This window comes from Rhinolophus sinicus, chromosome 5, assembly GCF_057876585.1.
Source record: "Rhinolophus sinicus isolate RSI-liver-muscle chromosome 5, RSI-T2T, whole genome shotgun sequence".
Taxonomy (NCBI): Eukaryota; Metazoa; Chordata; class Mammalia; order Chiroptera; family Rhinolophidae; genus Rhinolophus; species Rhinolophus sinicus.
Window position 1 is genome coordinate 82,575,505 of NC_142505.1, and position 15,545 is coordinate 82,591,049.

Genomic DNA, 15,545 nt, shown 5'->3' on the forward strand with positions numbered 1-15,545 from the left:
TATACGTGTGAATTGTAAGCAATATAGAGGCAGCAGTGATGTATATTATTTATTTTATTATTCATGATAGCTAAACAATAGCTTCTGACATACTGTATTTCATTATTATTTTATGATAGACTTTGAAGCAGAATGTTTTTACAAGCTGCAGTATAATAGAAGTATGTGTCCTTTGTCACTAATATATATTTAAAAATAGGCATTTACAAATAACCCATGAAAGTATTCAAAAGTCGAAACAGTTTAAAGTGACCTGGGAAGTGGTTAAACAAAAAAGAACCTCAGGATCTTTCTTGTACATACACAGTCAGTCACATGATGTCGCTGTACGCTCAAAAGGTGAAAAAGGAATCCGCGCCCAGATTCTAACAATTCACAGAATAGGGTTGACTCCATATCAACTGGAATTCTGGGTAAAATTTACTAAACATACTTACAGTAAAGGGAGACTGCTCATAAAGGTTCACAGGCAACCGATCCCTTAAAACTGACAATCCCATCTCAGAGATCTCCTTATCTGCAATGGTGTTTTCCTTGCAAGGAAAACCAGGAGCACGGCGCCTGCTGCTCTCGCTTCTGCTTTTCTCAGCCTGGGAAGCTGAGAGCGGCCAGGTCCACTACTCGGTCCCAGAGGAGGCCAAACACGGCACCTTCGTGGGCCGCATCGCGCAGGACCTGGGGCTGGAGCTGGCGGAGCTGGTGCCGCGCCTGTTCCGGGTGTCATCCAAAGGCCGCGCGGACCTTCTGGAGGTAAATCTGCAGAATGGCATTTTGTTTGTGAATTCTCGGATCGACCGCGAGGAGCTGTGCGGGCGGAGCCTGGAGTGCAGCATCCACCTGGAGGTGATCGTGGAGGGACCGCTGCAGGTTTTCCATGTGGATGTGGAGGTGAAGGACATAAACGACAACTGGCCGGTATTCAGAAAAGAACAAAAGGTACCTATTTCTGAATCTGCACCTCTGGACTCTCAGTTTCCTCTAGAGGGCGCTTCTGATGCGGATATCGGCGTAAACTCTCAGCTGACTTACAGATTAAGTCTAAATGAGTATTTCACTCTTAAAATAATAACGAAAAACGATAAAAGTATATTGCCTGAACTGGTTCTTCAAAAGTCCTTGGATAGAGAGGAAACGCCAGAACTTAATGTATTGCTGACCGCCCTCGATGGTGGTAAACCCCAGCTAACAGCCTCTGTTCAGATTCAAATAACCATCCTGGATGTGAATGATAATGCTCCAGAGTTCGATAAACCTGTCTATAAAGTCGTGCTGTTTGAAAATGTCCCAAACGACACGAGAGTGATTCAACTGAACGCTTCTGATCCAGACGAAGGACTGAATAAAGAAATTTCCTATGGAATCAGAATGGTTTTGCCAGCGAGTGAGAAATGCATGTTTTCAATAAATCCAGAAACCGGTGAAATCAGAATTTATGGGAAACTGGATTTTGAAGAGAATAATGAGTATGAAATTCATGTCAACGCCATTGATAAAGGGACTCCTTCCATGGCAGGTCACTGCATGGTCCTGGTGGAAGTTCTAGACGTGAATGACAACACACCCAAGGTAATGGTCACTTCGCTGTCCCTCCCGGTGCTAGAGGATGCTCAAGTGGGCACTGTCATTGCCGTGATCAGCGTGTCCGACCTCGACTCTGGTGTCAACGGGCAGGTGACTTGCACCTTGTCACCCGACGTTCCCTTCAAACTGGTGTCCACCTTCAAGAACTATTATTCGCTGGTGCTGGACAGCGCCCTGGACCGCGAGAGCGTGTCGGACTACGCTGTAGTAGTGACTGCGCGGGACGGGGGCTCGCCTTCGCTGTCGGCCACCGCCAGCGTGTCCGTGGAGGTGGCCGACGTGAACGACAACGCGCCGGCGTTCGCGCAGCCCGAGTACACGGTGTTCGTGAAGGAGAACAACCCGCCCGGCTGCCACATCTTCACGGTGTCTGCGCGGGATGCGGACGCGCAGGAGAACGCGCTGGTGTCCTACTCGCTGGTGGAGCGGCGGGTGGGCGAGCGTGCGCTGTCGAGCTACGTGTCTGTGCACGCGGAGAGCGGCAAGGTGTACGCGCTGCAGCCGCTGGACCACGAGGAGCTGGAGCTGCTGCAGTTCCAGGTGAGCGCGCGCGACGCGGGCGTGCCGCCTCTGGGCAGCAACGTGACGCTGCAGGTGTTCGTGCTGGACGAGAACGACAACGCGCCGGCGCTGCTGCCGCCTGGGGCGGGCGGCGTGGGCGGCGCGATGAGCCAGCTGGTGTCGCGGTCCGTGGGCGCGGGCCACGTGGTGGCGAAGGTGCGCGCGGTGGACGCGGACTCGGGCTACAACGCGTGGCTGTCTTATGAGCTGCAGCCGTCGGTGGGAAGCGCGCGCAGCCCGTTCCGCGTGGGGCTGTACACGGGCGAGATCAGCACGACACGCGCCCTGGACGAGGCGGATCCGCCGCGCCAGCGCCTGCTGGTGCTGGTGAAGGACCACGGTGAGCCTGCGCTGGTGGCCACGGCTACCGCGCTGCTGTCGCTGGTGGACAGCGGCCAGGCGCCGAAGACCCCCTTGCGGATGTCTCCAGGGGCCACGAGCGTGGACACGGCTCTAGTGGATGTGAACGTGTACCTGATCATTGCCATCTGCGCGGTGTCCAGCCTGTTGGTGCTCACGCTGCTGCTGTACATGGCGCTGCGGTGCTCGGCGCCGCCCACTCAGGGCGTGTGCGGGCCCGGGAAGCCCACGCTGGTGTGCTCCAGCGCCGTGGGGAGCTGGTCGTACTCGCAGCAGAGGCAGCAGAGGGTGTGCTCTGGGGAGGGCCCGCCCAAGGCCGACCTCATGGCCTTCAGCCCCAGCCTTCCTCAGTCACGAGAAGATTGTTTAAATACATCCAGTGAAGTAAGTCATGCATATCTATTTGTTCCCTTTAAGAACTTTCTGTTAAGGTATAAATACATCCTCTTTTTTTTTTTTCCTTCACATTATCCTTTAAACCGTCCATATGTCCTCCTCTGTGGTAGACTCAATCATTCTTAGTCATTTTGACTTTTCATGTATTTGCCCCATTTTTCATGTATTAGCGAATGAGATTACACACACACACACACACACACACACACACACACATATGAACTGCAGGCCATTGATCACCATGCTTTAAAGTTTTATAGTTCTATCATTTTCCCTATTATCTATGAATGATTAGCCTTGAAAAATATTAGTACTCCACAGTAAAATTGTATAGGTCTTTGGTAACTCTTAAATTTATTTTTAATTTCAACTTAATTTTATGATTACAGATATTTGCAAGATTAATACAAAGAGTTTCCAAATACCATTATCTGGATTCCTTTACTATTGTTTATGTGCATAGGCTTGTAAAATAGCCTCCGTGATCCCTGGTGTAATTTTAATACACTCTTCTTCCAGATATTATAACAAAATAATTGTATGTTATTAATTCTAAGATGAAATATTTTGTTGTTCATAGGCAGTGCCTTCTTTCTTTGAAGTGGGATTGACTACCACCCTTATTTACATAATATATAACAAAGTCATTTCATATTTAAAATGTTTTAATAACCACCCAAATTAGGATGCATCTTATAATTGATGGTTTGCAATAATTTACCTAGCTGTTTTCTTTCTTGGTAGCACATAAGTAATGGTGCACCTTACAATTAATAAGTTTTTTATTCAATAAAATATAAGAATAATTATTGATCCCCTATTAATTTCTAGGACCTGTGCTAAGATATTTATTATCTCATTTAATTATCAAGTCAGCCCTATATACAGGTACAATATTTATGATTGTCATTTTACTTATGAGAAACCTGAAGCTTAAGCCACATAGACAGTGAGAAGTAGCTTAAACTCAGTTTTGGAGGATCTCAAACTCTTTACGGTGTATTAACTGCTCTGAGACTATTATCAGGTGAATGTTCTAAAGTGCATTTTACATGTTGTAATTTTCTTCCAAATATTCAGAGGCTTCTCTTTGACTGGAGTGTAAAGCCTTAAATTCCTCAGCCTGGGAGCGAAGGCATTACACTTTCCTGCCCTTTACCTACTACAGTCTCACATAGCTTTAGTTTAGGACATGGAATATAGCATATGTTCAATCAATAATTTTGAAATAAATATATTCTATTGAAATAAACTGACTGGGTGAGTCCCTCCATTGTAGAAGTTGGAGTGGGCTCCAGAGGTTAAGCAGTGTTTTAGTGAAGAGAGCTTGAAGGATAGATAACATTTCAACAGGAAAGTATTACAGATGGACAGATAAGTGTGAATAAATGAGCACTTTGTTCTAGTGAATGTGTACTTGAAGGACTGGAGCAGGGGAGATTCTGAAGGTAGGAAAAGCTGGTAAAGATTCTTTGATAATACTTTAGGTATTAAGTAAGAAGAATTAAATTATGACAGTCGAAATGGATTGAGAGAAATGTATGCAAGCAGCATTGGCAAAGGGAAAGCAGCCAGATAATGACAGACTCAATATAATGACAAGAGAAATAAAAAGTGTAAGATGACACTAACTTTCTTAGTTCAGTTACCTGGGAGGATGAGATCGCCATTAATGAAGATGCAGAATAGAGTTGGAGAAACAGTTTGTGTGTGCTTGTGCAGCTAGGAGATGGAGAGGAACATACAAGAAAATATTACTCTTAAGATTCTAGGAGAATACCATTATGATTGGAATTGTGGATCTGGAACTCAGGGGAGATTACACATGTAGCTTTGTAATTCCCTTAGGGAAAAAATAAATCCATAAAAGTATAAAATTACCAAAGAGAGATTGAAAAATGAAAAGCAATGTGTCCAAATAAAGAATTTAGGTGGGTTGGTGTGTTAGTTCCTGGGGTTGCTGTAACAAATTATCAATAACTGGAAGGCTTAAGACAACAAAAATTTATTCTCCCACAGTTCTGGAGACCAGGAGTCCAAAATCAAAGTGTTGGCAAGGCTGTACCTGCTCTGGAGATCCAAGGGAGAATCTCTTTTCTCTTCCAGCTCTTGATGGCTGTCAGAGTTCCTTGGCTTGTGGCTGTACCACTCCAATCTCTGCCTCCATGGTCACATTGCCTCCTCTTGTGCTCCATATGTTTGTTTTATAAGGATACATGTGATTATACTTTAGGGCCCACATGCATAACCCAGGATAATTGCCTCCTCTCAAGATCCTTAACTTAATCATATATTTTGCCACAGAAAGTAATATTCACAGGTTTCAGGGATTAAGATGTGGGCATATCTTTATTTGGGGGCACCATTCAACCTACTATAGTACTTAAAATCGTAAGATAGTTAGACAACATACTGCTGAAATAAAACTTAAAGTGCAATGTATTGAGTAAATGTTAGATGTGAAGAGGAAGAGATAAAAGACTTTTTTTCAGAAGTAGTAAGTTTATATATTAATAGTTAAAGACACTTGACTGTTTTTGTAGTATGAGGGAAAGAAGCAAGTGAAGAAGAAGATATTGAAGATGAGACAAGCAGAGAAAGAATGAAAATGAAGATGAAAAGTATGAAGAATAAAACAGATAAAAATTTTTAAAGAGTGTAGGGTTGGCCTTAAATGTGGGGACCATTTTTCCTTAGTGGTGAATGAAAATAGAGACTAGAAAGAAAAAAGTTGATATAAGAAGAGAGTCATTATGTTCATATTGATGACTTATCTCTCTGGGTAAATCATCTGAGAACCAGGTGATTGGAATGAGGTTGGGAATTTGAGAAGAGAGGGGGAAAGAATATAGAAGACCCTCTGTAGGTATGAAGGAAAAGTTAATTATGAATTCATTTGAGGGCCCAATCAAGGTAAAGTTGAGAGTAAACTGTAGAGAATATAGTCATCAGGGTTAAGTGACTTTCTTATACTGAAGCTCAATAGGAGAAAAGAACAAAATGGATATTAGGCTGTGTGTTGGAAGCTAAAGTGTTAGAGGAGTAATATAAGTAGGTGAGTGCTTCTAGGGTGTGTGGAAGGACATGTTTTAAATGATTGACTATGTAGTCTAGATTAGGTGGAGAGGTAAGTGAGACAAAGTAGAGCCTGATAAACAAGAACAATTAGAAAGAATCAAGGGACTATTTCCCTTATAAGAGTAAAACTATGTTAATAAAAGTAATGGAGCAGGACAGGAGGATGAGGGTAAGAATACCAAACACTCTACTCAAGTTTCAGAGCAGAGCAAAGATACATAAATGAACCCAAGTATTATTTACTGCAGAGTTGTGCACAGAACAGGCAAGCGAATTATTGGAACTATGCTATATGTTTCATGGCACTATTTGGCCTTGAACTTTGGGGCCTGATAAAGACAGTTATTGCAATAGATAAAAAAGTAAGATTCCCTTCCTCTCTTCCTTGTTAAAGATGTGTTAACATCTGTGTCAACATGATGTTGGTTGGAAAAATCTGTCAATTTAAGTGATAGTAAGATTTTCCCCAGCGATAGTGTAAGATGGGGAAGGGAAGAGGGAAGTTTAACCTATTGTTTGTTGTTTAAATTCAAATACATAGGATGCTAATTCTTGGCATGTTTTATACAAAGAGAAACCAGAACTTTAAAGCATTATTATATCTAAATGGTCTAAATTATTGTGTGTTTTTGAAAATTGTGTTTAGCACGCACACACTCAACACATAAATTCATACACACATTGACTGGACACTTACCTCAAATACAAATATTTGATCCTATTTTATCCACACTTCCCAATCATATTTGGGGGTATTTATAAACATGGTGTACTTATTTGAAAGCGGGTATATCACTTACCAATATTTTCCATGTTCATCATATTATGTAATTGGTTATGTTTCCATTTGGAATCAATGGCTGTTGTGTGAACAGGTCTCAAAAAATACCACAGGAAAAGGACATTCCCACCAAAACCAACAAAGCTTTGCAGAACTAGAGGCTGATTTCCAAAAGTGAACATAGAGTATTCCCCCTCTTGAAATTCTGCACGGAAGTTTTACACATGCAGACGTGTATTTGTGGAAAAATAGGACTCATCAACCAATTTTCAACTAGCATCCAATGCTGAGAAGAATACAGTGATTTACTGTTACTGGAAAGAAAAACATTTAATTTTCAATTACGTATTTGCAGTGAAAAACGTCACGAAAAGCAAGAAAATAAACCTACATCAACAGAAAATATGAAGACGGAATCATTTTTACACTTACACATTCATGCGCATGGTGTCGCTCTTGACTGAGAACGTTTCCCCAAAGAAAGCCTCCGCTTCTTCCTTCCTGCAGAAGATTTGGCATATAGTGGAAAACCTCTAGCGAATCCTCCCGCAATAGAAGGCCGTAAACTTGGACCTTGAGAGTCAGTTTGAGGTAAGGTATTCTATATAGTACGTTAGATATCTCTGAAATTTTTTGAGTGTACCATGCTGTTTTCCTGGAGAGGAGGACCAGGAGCCCGGCGTCTGCTGCTCTCGCTTCTGCTCTTCTCAGCCTGGGAGACTGTGAGCGGCCAGGTCACCTATTCGGTCCCCGAAGAGGCCAAACACGGCACCTTCGTGGGCCGCATCGCGCAGGACCTGGGGCTGGAGCTGGCGGAGCTGGTACCGCGCCTGTTCCGGGTGGCGTCCAAAGGCCGCCGGGACCTCCTGGAGGTAAATCTGCAGAATGGCATTTTGTTTGTGAATTCTCGGATCGACCGCGAGGAGCTGTGTGAGCGGAGTCTGGAGTGCAGCATCCACTTGGAGGTGATCGTGGAGAGACCGTTGCAGGTTTTCCATGTGGAGGTGGAGGTGAAAGATATTAACGACAACCCACCTGTGTTCCCAGAGAGTAAGAAAAGAATAATCATTGCAGAAACTAGACCTCCGGAAACTCGGTTTCCACTAGATGGCGCATCCGATGCAGATATTGGAGTAAACTCGGCCTTGACTTACCGAATCGATCCCAACGATTATTTCGCTTTGGACGCACAAAACAACCGTGAACAAACGTCTTCATTAACACTTGTATTGAGGAAATCATTGGACAGAGAGGAAATTCAGGAACATAGTTTATTATTGACAGCCAATGATGGAGGTAAACCCCAGCTGACTGGCACAGTTCAGCTGCTGATCACAATTCTGGATGTGAATGACAATGCCCCAGAATTTGACCAATCCATTTACAAGGTGAGCGTTATAGAGAACCCATTTAATGGAACATTAGTGATCAAGCTAAATGCCACAGATCCTGATGATGGTATAAATGGAGACATAATCTATTCATTCAGAAGGCCTGTATCTCCTGTAGTGTTAAATGCATTTATTATAAATCCCAATAGTGGAGAAATTAGGACAAAAGGTAACCTGGATTTCGAACAAAAGAAATTGTATGAAATATCGGTGGAGGCAATTGACAAGGGAAATATTCCAATGGCCGGTCATTGTACCATTTTGGTGAAAGTACTAGATATAAATGATAACGCCCCAGAAGTTACTATCACTTCTCTGTCTCTCCCTGTGCGTGAGGATGCTCAGGTGGGCACTGTCATCGCCTTGGTCAGCGTGTCCGACCGTGACTCTGGCGCGAACGGACAGGTGACCTGCTCACTAACACCTCATGTCCCCTTCAAGCTCGTGTCCACCTTCAAGAATTACTATTCGCTGGTGCTGGACAGCGCCCTGGACCGCGAGAGCGTGTCGGACTACGCTGTAGTAGTGACCGCGCGGGACGGGGGCTCGCCTTCGCTGTCGGCCACCGCCAGCGTGTCCGTGGAGGTGGCCGACGTGAACGACAACGCGCCGGCGTTCGCGCAGCCCGAGTACACGGTGTTCGTGAAGGAGAACAACCCGCCCGGCTGCCACATCTTCACGGTGTCTGCGCGGGATGCGGACGCGCAGGAGAACGCGCTGGTGTCCTACTCGCTGGTGGAGCGGCGGGTGGGCGAGCGTGCGCTGTCGAGCTACGTGTCTGTGCACGCGGAGAGCGGCAAGGTGTACGCGCTGCAGCCGCTGGACCACGAGGAGCTGGAGCTGCTGCAGTTCCAGGTGAGCGCGCGCGACGCGGGCGTGCCGCCTCTGGGCAGCAACGTGACGCTGCAGGTGTTCGTGCTGGACGAGAACGACAACGCGCCGGCGCTGCTGCCGCCTGGGGCGGGCGGCGTGGGCGGCGCGATGAGCCAGACGGTGTCGCGGTCCGTGGGTGCGGGCCACGTGGTGGCGAAGGTGCGCGCGGTGGACGCGGATTCGGGCTACAACGCGTGGCTGTCTTATGAGCTGCAGCCGTCGGTGGGAAGCGCGCGCAGCCCGTTCCGCGTGGGGCTGTACACGGGCGAGATCAGCACGACACGCGCCCTGGACGAGGCGGATCCGCCGCGCCAGCGCCTGCTGGTGCTGGTGAAGGACCACGGCGAACCTGCGCTGGTGGCCACGGCTACCGCGCTGCTGTCGCTGGTGGACAGCGGCCAGGCGCCGAAGACCCCCTTGCGGATGTCTCCGGGGACCACAAGTGTGGACACGGCTCTAGTGGATGTGAACGTGTACCTGATCATCGCCATCTGCGCGGTGTCCAGCCTGTTGGTGCTCACGCTGCTGCTGTACACGGCGCTGCGGTGCTCGGCGCCGCCCACCCAGGGCGTGTGCGGGCCCGGGAAGCCCACGCTGGTGTGCTCCAGCGCCGTGGGGAGCTGGTCGTACTCGCAGCAGAGGCGGCAGAGGGTGTGCTCTGGGGAGGGCCCGCCCAAGGCCGACCTCATGGCCTTCAGCCCCAGTCTTCCTCCATGTCTTAGTTCTGCAGAGGGAACAAGTGAAAGAGAAGCAAATTCAGAACTTTTGAAACAGGTGAGATCGCCTTTAAAGTTGTGTTTCTATTTTAATTTGTCTTTCTAATTTTGCTTGTAGTCGTTATGACATTTAATGAGTGTTCTGATATGAGTTTATTTTTCAGATTGAAATCTTAAGTAAAAAGTCAGTATAAATTGTCAATAACACTAATCCTTTGTTACTGTTGTATTTTTTTTTTTTTTTTTAAGATTTTATTGGGGAAGGGGAACAGGACTTTATTGGGGAACAGTGTGTACTTCCAGGACTTTTTTTTCCAAGTCAAGTTGTTGTTCTTTCAGTCTTAGTTGTGGAGGGCGCAGCTCAGCTCCAGGTCCAGTTGCCGTTATTAGTTGCAGGGGGCGGAGCCCACCATCCCTTGCAGGACTGGAGGAGTTGCACTGGCAACCTTGTGGTGGAGAGTCCACTGGCCCATGTGGGAATCCAACCGGCATCCTTAGGTGTTAGGAGCATGGAGCTCTAACCGCCTGAGCCCTGTTAATAGTTTATAAGTATTTATTATGTATGTAAGCGTTTACAAGAAACCACACATTGTGAGTAGTTAAGCATTTAGAAAACGTTTGTTTCAATGAAGTTAACCATGATTTAAAAACTTTAAATCTTTTTATTAAAAAGAATTATAATATACCCACATACATGTTTTATTTTAATGAGCATCAAAGCTTTTAATATAAATGTCTATTTAAAGGTGCAATTTTCTTTATTAAAAAAAAATAGGTTGGTGCCTTCTGGTTTTTGTCAAGGTACATCAGCATTCCCCCTCTGGTATCAGATAGGAAAACCTCTTGTGATTTTCCTTTCACATTTTTTTTTTATTGGGGAATATTGGGGAACAGTGTGTTTCTCCAGGTGCTCATCAATCTTGTTGTGGAGGGCGCAGCTCAACTCAAAGTTCAGTCACTGTTTTCAGTCTTAGCCGCAAAGGGCTCAGCCCACCATCTCATGCGGGGAATCGAGCTGGCAACCTTGTTGTTGAGAGCTCACCCTCTAACCAACTGAGCCATCCGGCTGCCCCTTCTTTCACATTTTTATTTGCAGTCACATATACATGTATATACCTAGTGAGTTTTTGTTATTCTTTCTTTTTGAAAATTTATTAGCCTAGATAATGCATTTTACTTTCTTTTTAAATGGATTTCTGGGGGCAATTTTTTAAATTAAATTTATTGGAGTGACATTGGTTAGTAAAATTATATAGGTTTCAAATGTACAATTCTATAATACATCATTTATATATTGCAGTGTATTTATTGCAGTGTATTTACCAGCCAAAGTCAATTCTCCTTCAATCAGCATGTATGTGACCCCCTTTACCCTCTTCTACCACTTCCCCTCCTCCCTTACCCTCAGGTAACCACTAAACTGTTGTTTGTGTCTGTGAGTTTTTGTTTGTTTGTTTATCTTGTTTGTTTGTTGCTTTCAGTTTTATATCCCACAGGCTTTCTACCCAAAAAATATTGTGGAAATTCCTACAAATCTGTTACTTTTAATGGCCGTACAGTACTTTATAGTGTGGATGTATCATTTATATATTCAGTTATTAACCTGTTGGTGAGCACTTTTTCCAAGTGTTATTTTGCCCTGACAAACCATGCCGTATTATAATTTACATATTCCTAAAATATTGGTGCTCTTATTTCTACAGAAATTATTTTCAGATGTGGAATTGACGCATCAAAGAGTAATAATTTAATTTTAAAATGTGTTGTTAGATTACTTTCCAAGTATTTTGTAGTACTTTTAATTTGCAGCAACAAGTTGTGAGCACTCTCCCTTTTATCTCCAAAAGAAATGGTGGTCTTGCATTCTGCCACTTTGATCTCTATAAAATGATATTTCATTATTACTTTAACTTTCACTCCTATCTACCATCGGTGAGTTTGCACATATTGTCATTTGTATTTGCTTTTCTTTGATTTATTAATTAAATTATCCATTTTTTAATTGAAAAAAGTTTTAGTTTTTCAATTTGGGAAAGTTCTCTGTAAAATGCAGGTATTAACTTTCACCTCCCACCTATATCACAATATATTTTGCCCCTATATAATTTATATTGATTTATTTATAGTATATTTTGCCATTTAAAAGTATATTTAAATTTCTATATTAAAATATGTCTATTTTTGTCTTATGGATTTTAAGGTCTCCAGGTTTAGGGGAGATCTTCGCAACTCTTATATTGAACATTCATTAATGAAATTCATTTAATAAACATTTATTTTTAAAATTTAATTTAATTTTTAGATTGAGGTATAATTGATATATACCATTACTAGTTTCAGGTGTACAATGTAATGATTTGATATTTGTATATGTTCTGAAGTGATCTGTACATCAGTCTAGTTAACATCTATCACCATACATAGTTAACAATTTTTGTTCTTGTTGTGAGAACTTTTAACATCTACTCTTTTAGCAACTTTCAAATATACAGTATAATGTTAACTATAACTATGATTGCCATGCTGTACATTACATCCCCATGACTTATTTATCTTATAAGTGGAAAATTTTACCTTTTGAATACCTTCACCCATCCCCCATCTCCTGCATCTGGCAACCACAAATCTGTTCCCTGTATCTATGAGATTTTTTGTTTGCTTGTTTTAGATTCCATGTAAGTGAGACCATTTTTCTTGATGTAGACATTTATCATTATAAACTTCCCTCTTAGAGTGGCTTTTGTTGAATTGCATAAGTTTCAGTATGTTGTGTTTCCATTTTCACTTGTTTCAAGATTTTTTTTTAAATTTCTCTTTGATTTCATCTTTGATTCATTGGTTTTTGGGAGTGTGTTGTTTAACTTACACATATTTGTAAAATTTCCAGTTTTTCTCCTGTTATTGATTTCTAGTTTTGTAGTCAGAAAAGATACTTCATATGATTTCAGTCTTGAAATTTACAAAGACTTGTTTTGTGACCTACATATGATCTATCCTGGAGGATGTGTATTCTGCTGCCTTTGGATGGAATATTCTGTATATATGTCTGTTAGGTCCATTTGGTCTAAAGTATAGTTCAAGTTCAGTGTTTCCTTACTGATTTTCTGTCTGGATGATCTACCCATTAATGAAAGTGGGGTTGAAGTCCCCCACTATTGTGCTAGTGTTGCTATTACTTCCTTCAGATCTGTTAGTATTTGATTTTTATATTTATGTGCTCTGATGTTGGGTGCATATATATTTACAACTGTTATGTCCTCTTGATGAATTGATGAGTTGACCCCTTTTTCATGATAATGACCTTATTTTTCTCTTATTAAAGTTTTTTACTTAAAGTCCATTTTGTCTGATATAAGTGTAACTACCCTTGCTCTCTCTTTTGGTTTCCACTTGCATGAAATATGTATTTCTATCTCTTCACTTTGAGCCTATGTATGTTCTTGAAGCTGACATGAATGTCTCAGAGGCAGCATGTAGTTGGGTCTTTTTTTTTTTTAAATCTATTCAGTCACTCTATGCCTTTTGAATGAGAATTTAGTCCATTTACATTTAAAGTAATTACTGATTGGTAAGGACTTATTATTGCCATCTTGTTAATTATTTTCTGGCTCTTTTATAGATCCTTTGTTTCTTTCCTCCCTTCTTGCTATCTTCCTTTGTGAATTGATGATTTTCCCTAGTGGTGTACTTTGCTTCCCGTTTCTTTGTCTTGTGTGTCTCTACTATAGTTTTTGTTTGTTTGTTTGTTTGTTTGTTTGTTTTGTGGTTACCCTGTGGCTTACTTGAAACATCTTATAGATATAACAGTCTATTTTAAGCTGGTAACAGCTTGACTTTGATCACATACAAAATCTCTACTCTTTTATTCCCCCTCATTTTATACTTTTGTTGTCACAATTTACATCTTTTAATATTGTTATATTCATTAATAAATTATTGTAGCTATAGCTATTTTTAATATTTTTGTCCTTTAACTATAATAGAGTTAAGTGGTTATCACACCACCATATTACATTGTTAGTATACACCTTTACCAGTGTATTGTTTATTTTCATATGTTTTCATGTTACTAGTTAACATCCTTTCATTTCAACTTGAAGAACTGCTTTCAGCATTTCTTGTACTGCAGATCTAATGGTGATGAACTGCTTCAGCTTTTATTTGTTTGGTAAAGTCTGTATCTCACCTTCATTTCTGAAGGACAACTTTGCAGGATAAAGTATTCTTGTTTGGCAGTTATTTTCTTTCACTTCTTTGAATATATCACCCCACTCTCTCCTGGCCTGCAATGTTCCTACTGGGAGATTCACTGTTAGCTTTATAAGGGTGCTCTTGTATGAGATATTTTTTTCTCTTGTTGCTTTTAAAATTCTCTTTGTCTTTAATTTTTTACAGTTTTATTATAATTTGTCTTGGAGAAAATTGTTTTGCATTGAAATTTGTGGTGACCTCTTAGGTTCATGAACTTGGATGTCCAAATCTCTTCCCAGGTTTGGGAAGTTCTCAGTCATTATTTCTTTAAATAAGTTTTCTACCCTTTCCTGCCTGCTCTCTTCTCCTTCTGAAATTCCAATGATTGTTTCTTTTAATGATGTTCCATAAGTCCCATAGGCTTTCTTCATTCCTTTTCACTACTATTTTTTTTCTTTTGTTCCTCTTGACTGGATAATTTAAAATGATCTGTCTTGCTCCCTCTAGTGTCTGTCTGCAGCATTTTAATTTTCTGGTTCTATAGAGGCAACCTGCTCTCCCTTGTTCTCAGTGGCCACTAGGCATCCAAAGTATGCTGGTTCCCTGTCAGCATACCAAGTTATAAGTCAGCTGAGACAGATACCAGTCCCTTGAACAGCCCTCATGTAACCTGAAAGGCTGGATGCATACTCATTCCTCTTTCTCCTTTCTGAGGAAACAGGCTGCCCCCTGCTCTTCTTTTTTCGTCATGGCTTCCAGTCATCCATCAGTTCTCTGAATGAGAAGCTGAAACGTTGGACACATGCTCTACTCTCCTCTTTCTCCTTGAAGGTGAAGTAGCAAGCCAGGGTGTTTTTTCCTGCTGCTGAGCTGTGTCAGCTTGAAGGAGGGGCTGGTGTGAGTAAATTAAAATTACCCTTCTTATTTGTTTCAAAGTAGCTGTTTCCACTTTGTGCTTACCTGGGGTACTTCAACTTCTCAACTGGATTCTGAAATTCTCATAAAGGTATTTTGTCTATATGTCATCAATTGGTACGTTTATGGGGGAATGAGGTCTGGGACTTCCTATTCTGAAATCTTGTTGGTGTCATTTTGATCCATTTTGATTTAATTTTGTATATGGTATGTGGTAGCCATCTAACTTCATTCTTTTGCAAGTGGATATCCAGATGCCCTGGCATCATTTATTGTAAAGAACTATTTTCTCCCCATTGAAATGTTTGGGAACCATTGTTGAAAATCAATTGACCAATAAATGTGGGAGTTTATTTCTGGATTCTAAATTCTATTCCATTGATCTATGTGTCTATCTTTATCCCAGCACCACATTCTTTTACTTATTGTAGCTTTGTGGTAAGATTTTAAATCAGGAAGTATCGTTACTTCAACTTTGTTCTTTTTTTCAAGATTGTTTTGGCTTTTCTGAGTGCCTTGCATTTCCACAGGAATTTTAGGATCAGTTTATTGATTTCTGCAAGGAAGCCAGCTTACTTTTGATAGTTTATTGAAGCTGTAGATCAGTTTGGGGGGTATTGACATCTTAACATTATAAAGTCATCTGATTCATGAACATGGGACTTTTCCCCCATTTATTTAGATCTTTAATTTCTTTCACAA

The 15,545-nt window shown here is 41.9% G+C and overlaps 1 protein-coding gene across 8 annotated transcripts in view; it reads left to right on the forward strand.

Moving 5' to 3' along the window:
• LOC109451776 (protocadherin alpha-C2) overlaps positions 1 to 15,545 on the forward strand; it is a 165,459-nt gene that overhangs the window by 62,076 nt on the left and 87,838 nt on the right. Inside the window, exon 1 of one of the 8 annotated variants that reach the window (XM_074313662.2) lies at positions 81 to 2,886. The exons of 6 other annotated variants lie outside the window; for them this stretch is intronic. In XM_074313662.2, coding sequence (XP_074169763.2) covers positions 523 to 2,886 — 2,364 coding nt within the window. In that variant the 5' untranslated portion in view covers positions 81 to 522. Of the gene's footprint in view, positions 1 to 80; positions 2,887 to 7,227; positions 9,796 to 15,545 lie in introns of those variants that run through there. One more of the 8 variants, XM_074313658.2, reaches the window with a different exon arrangement.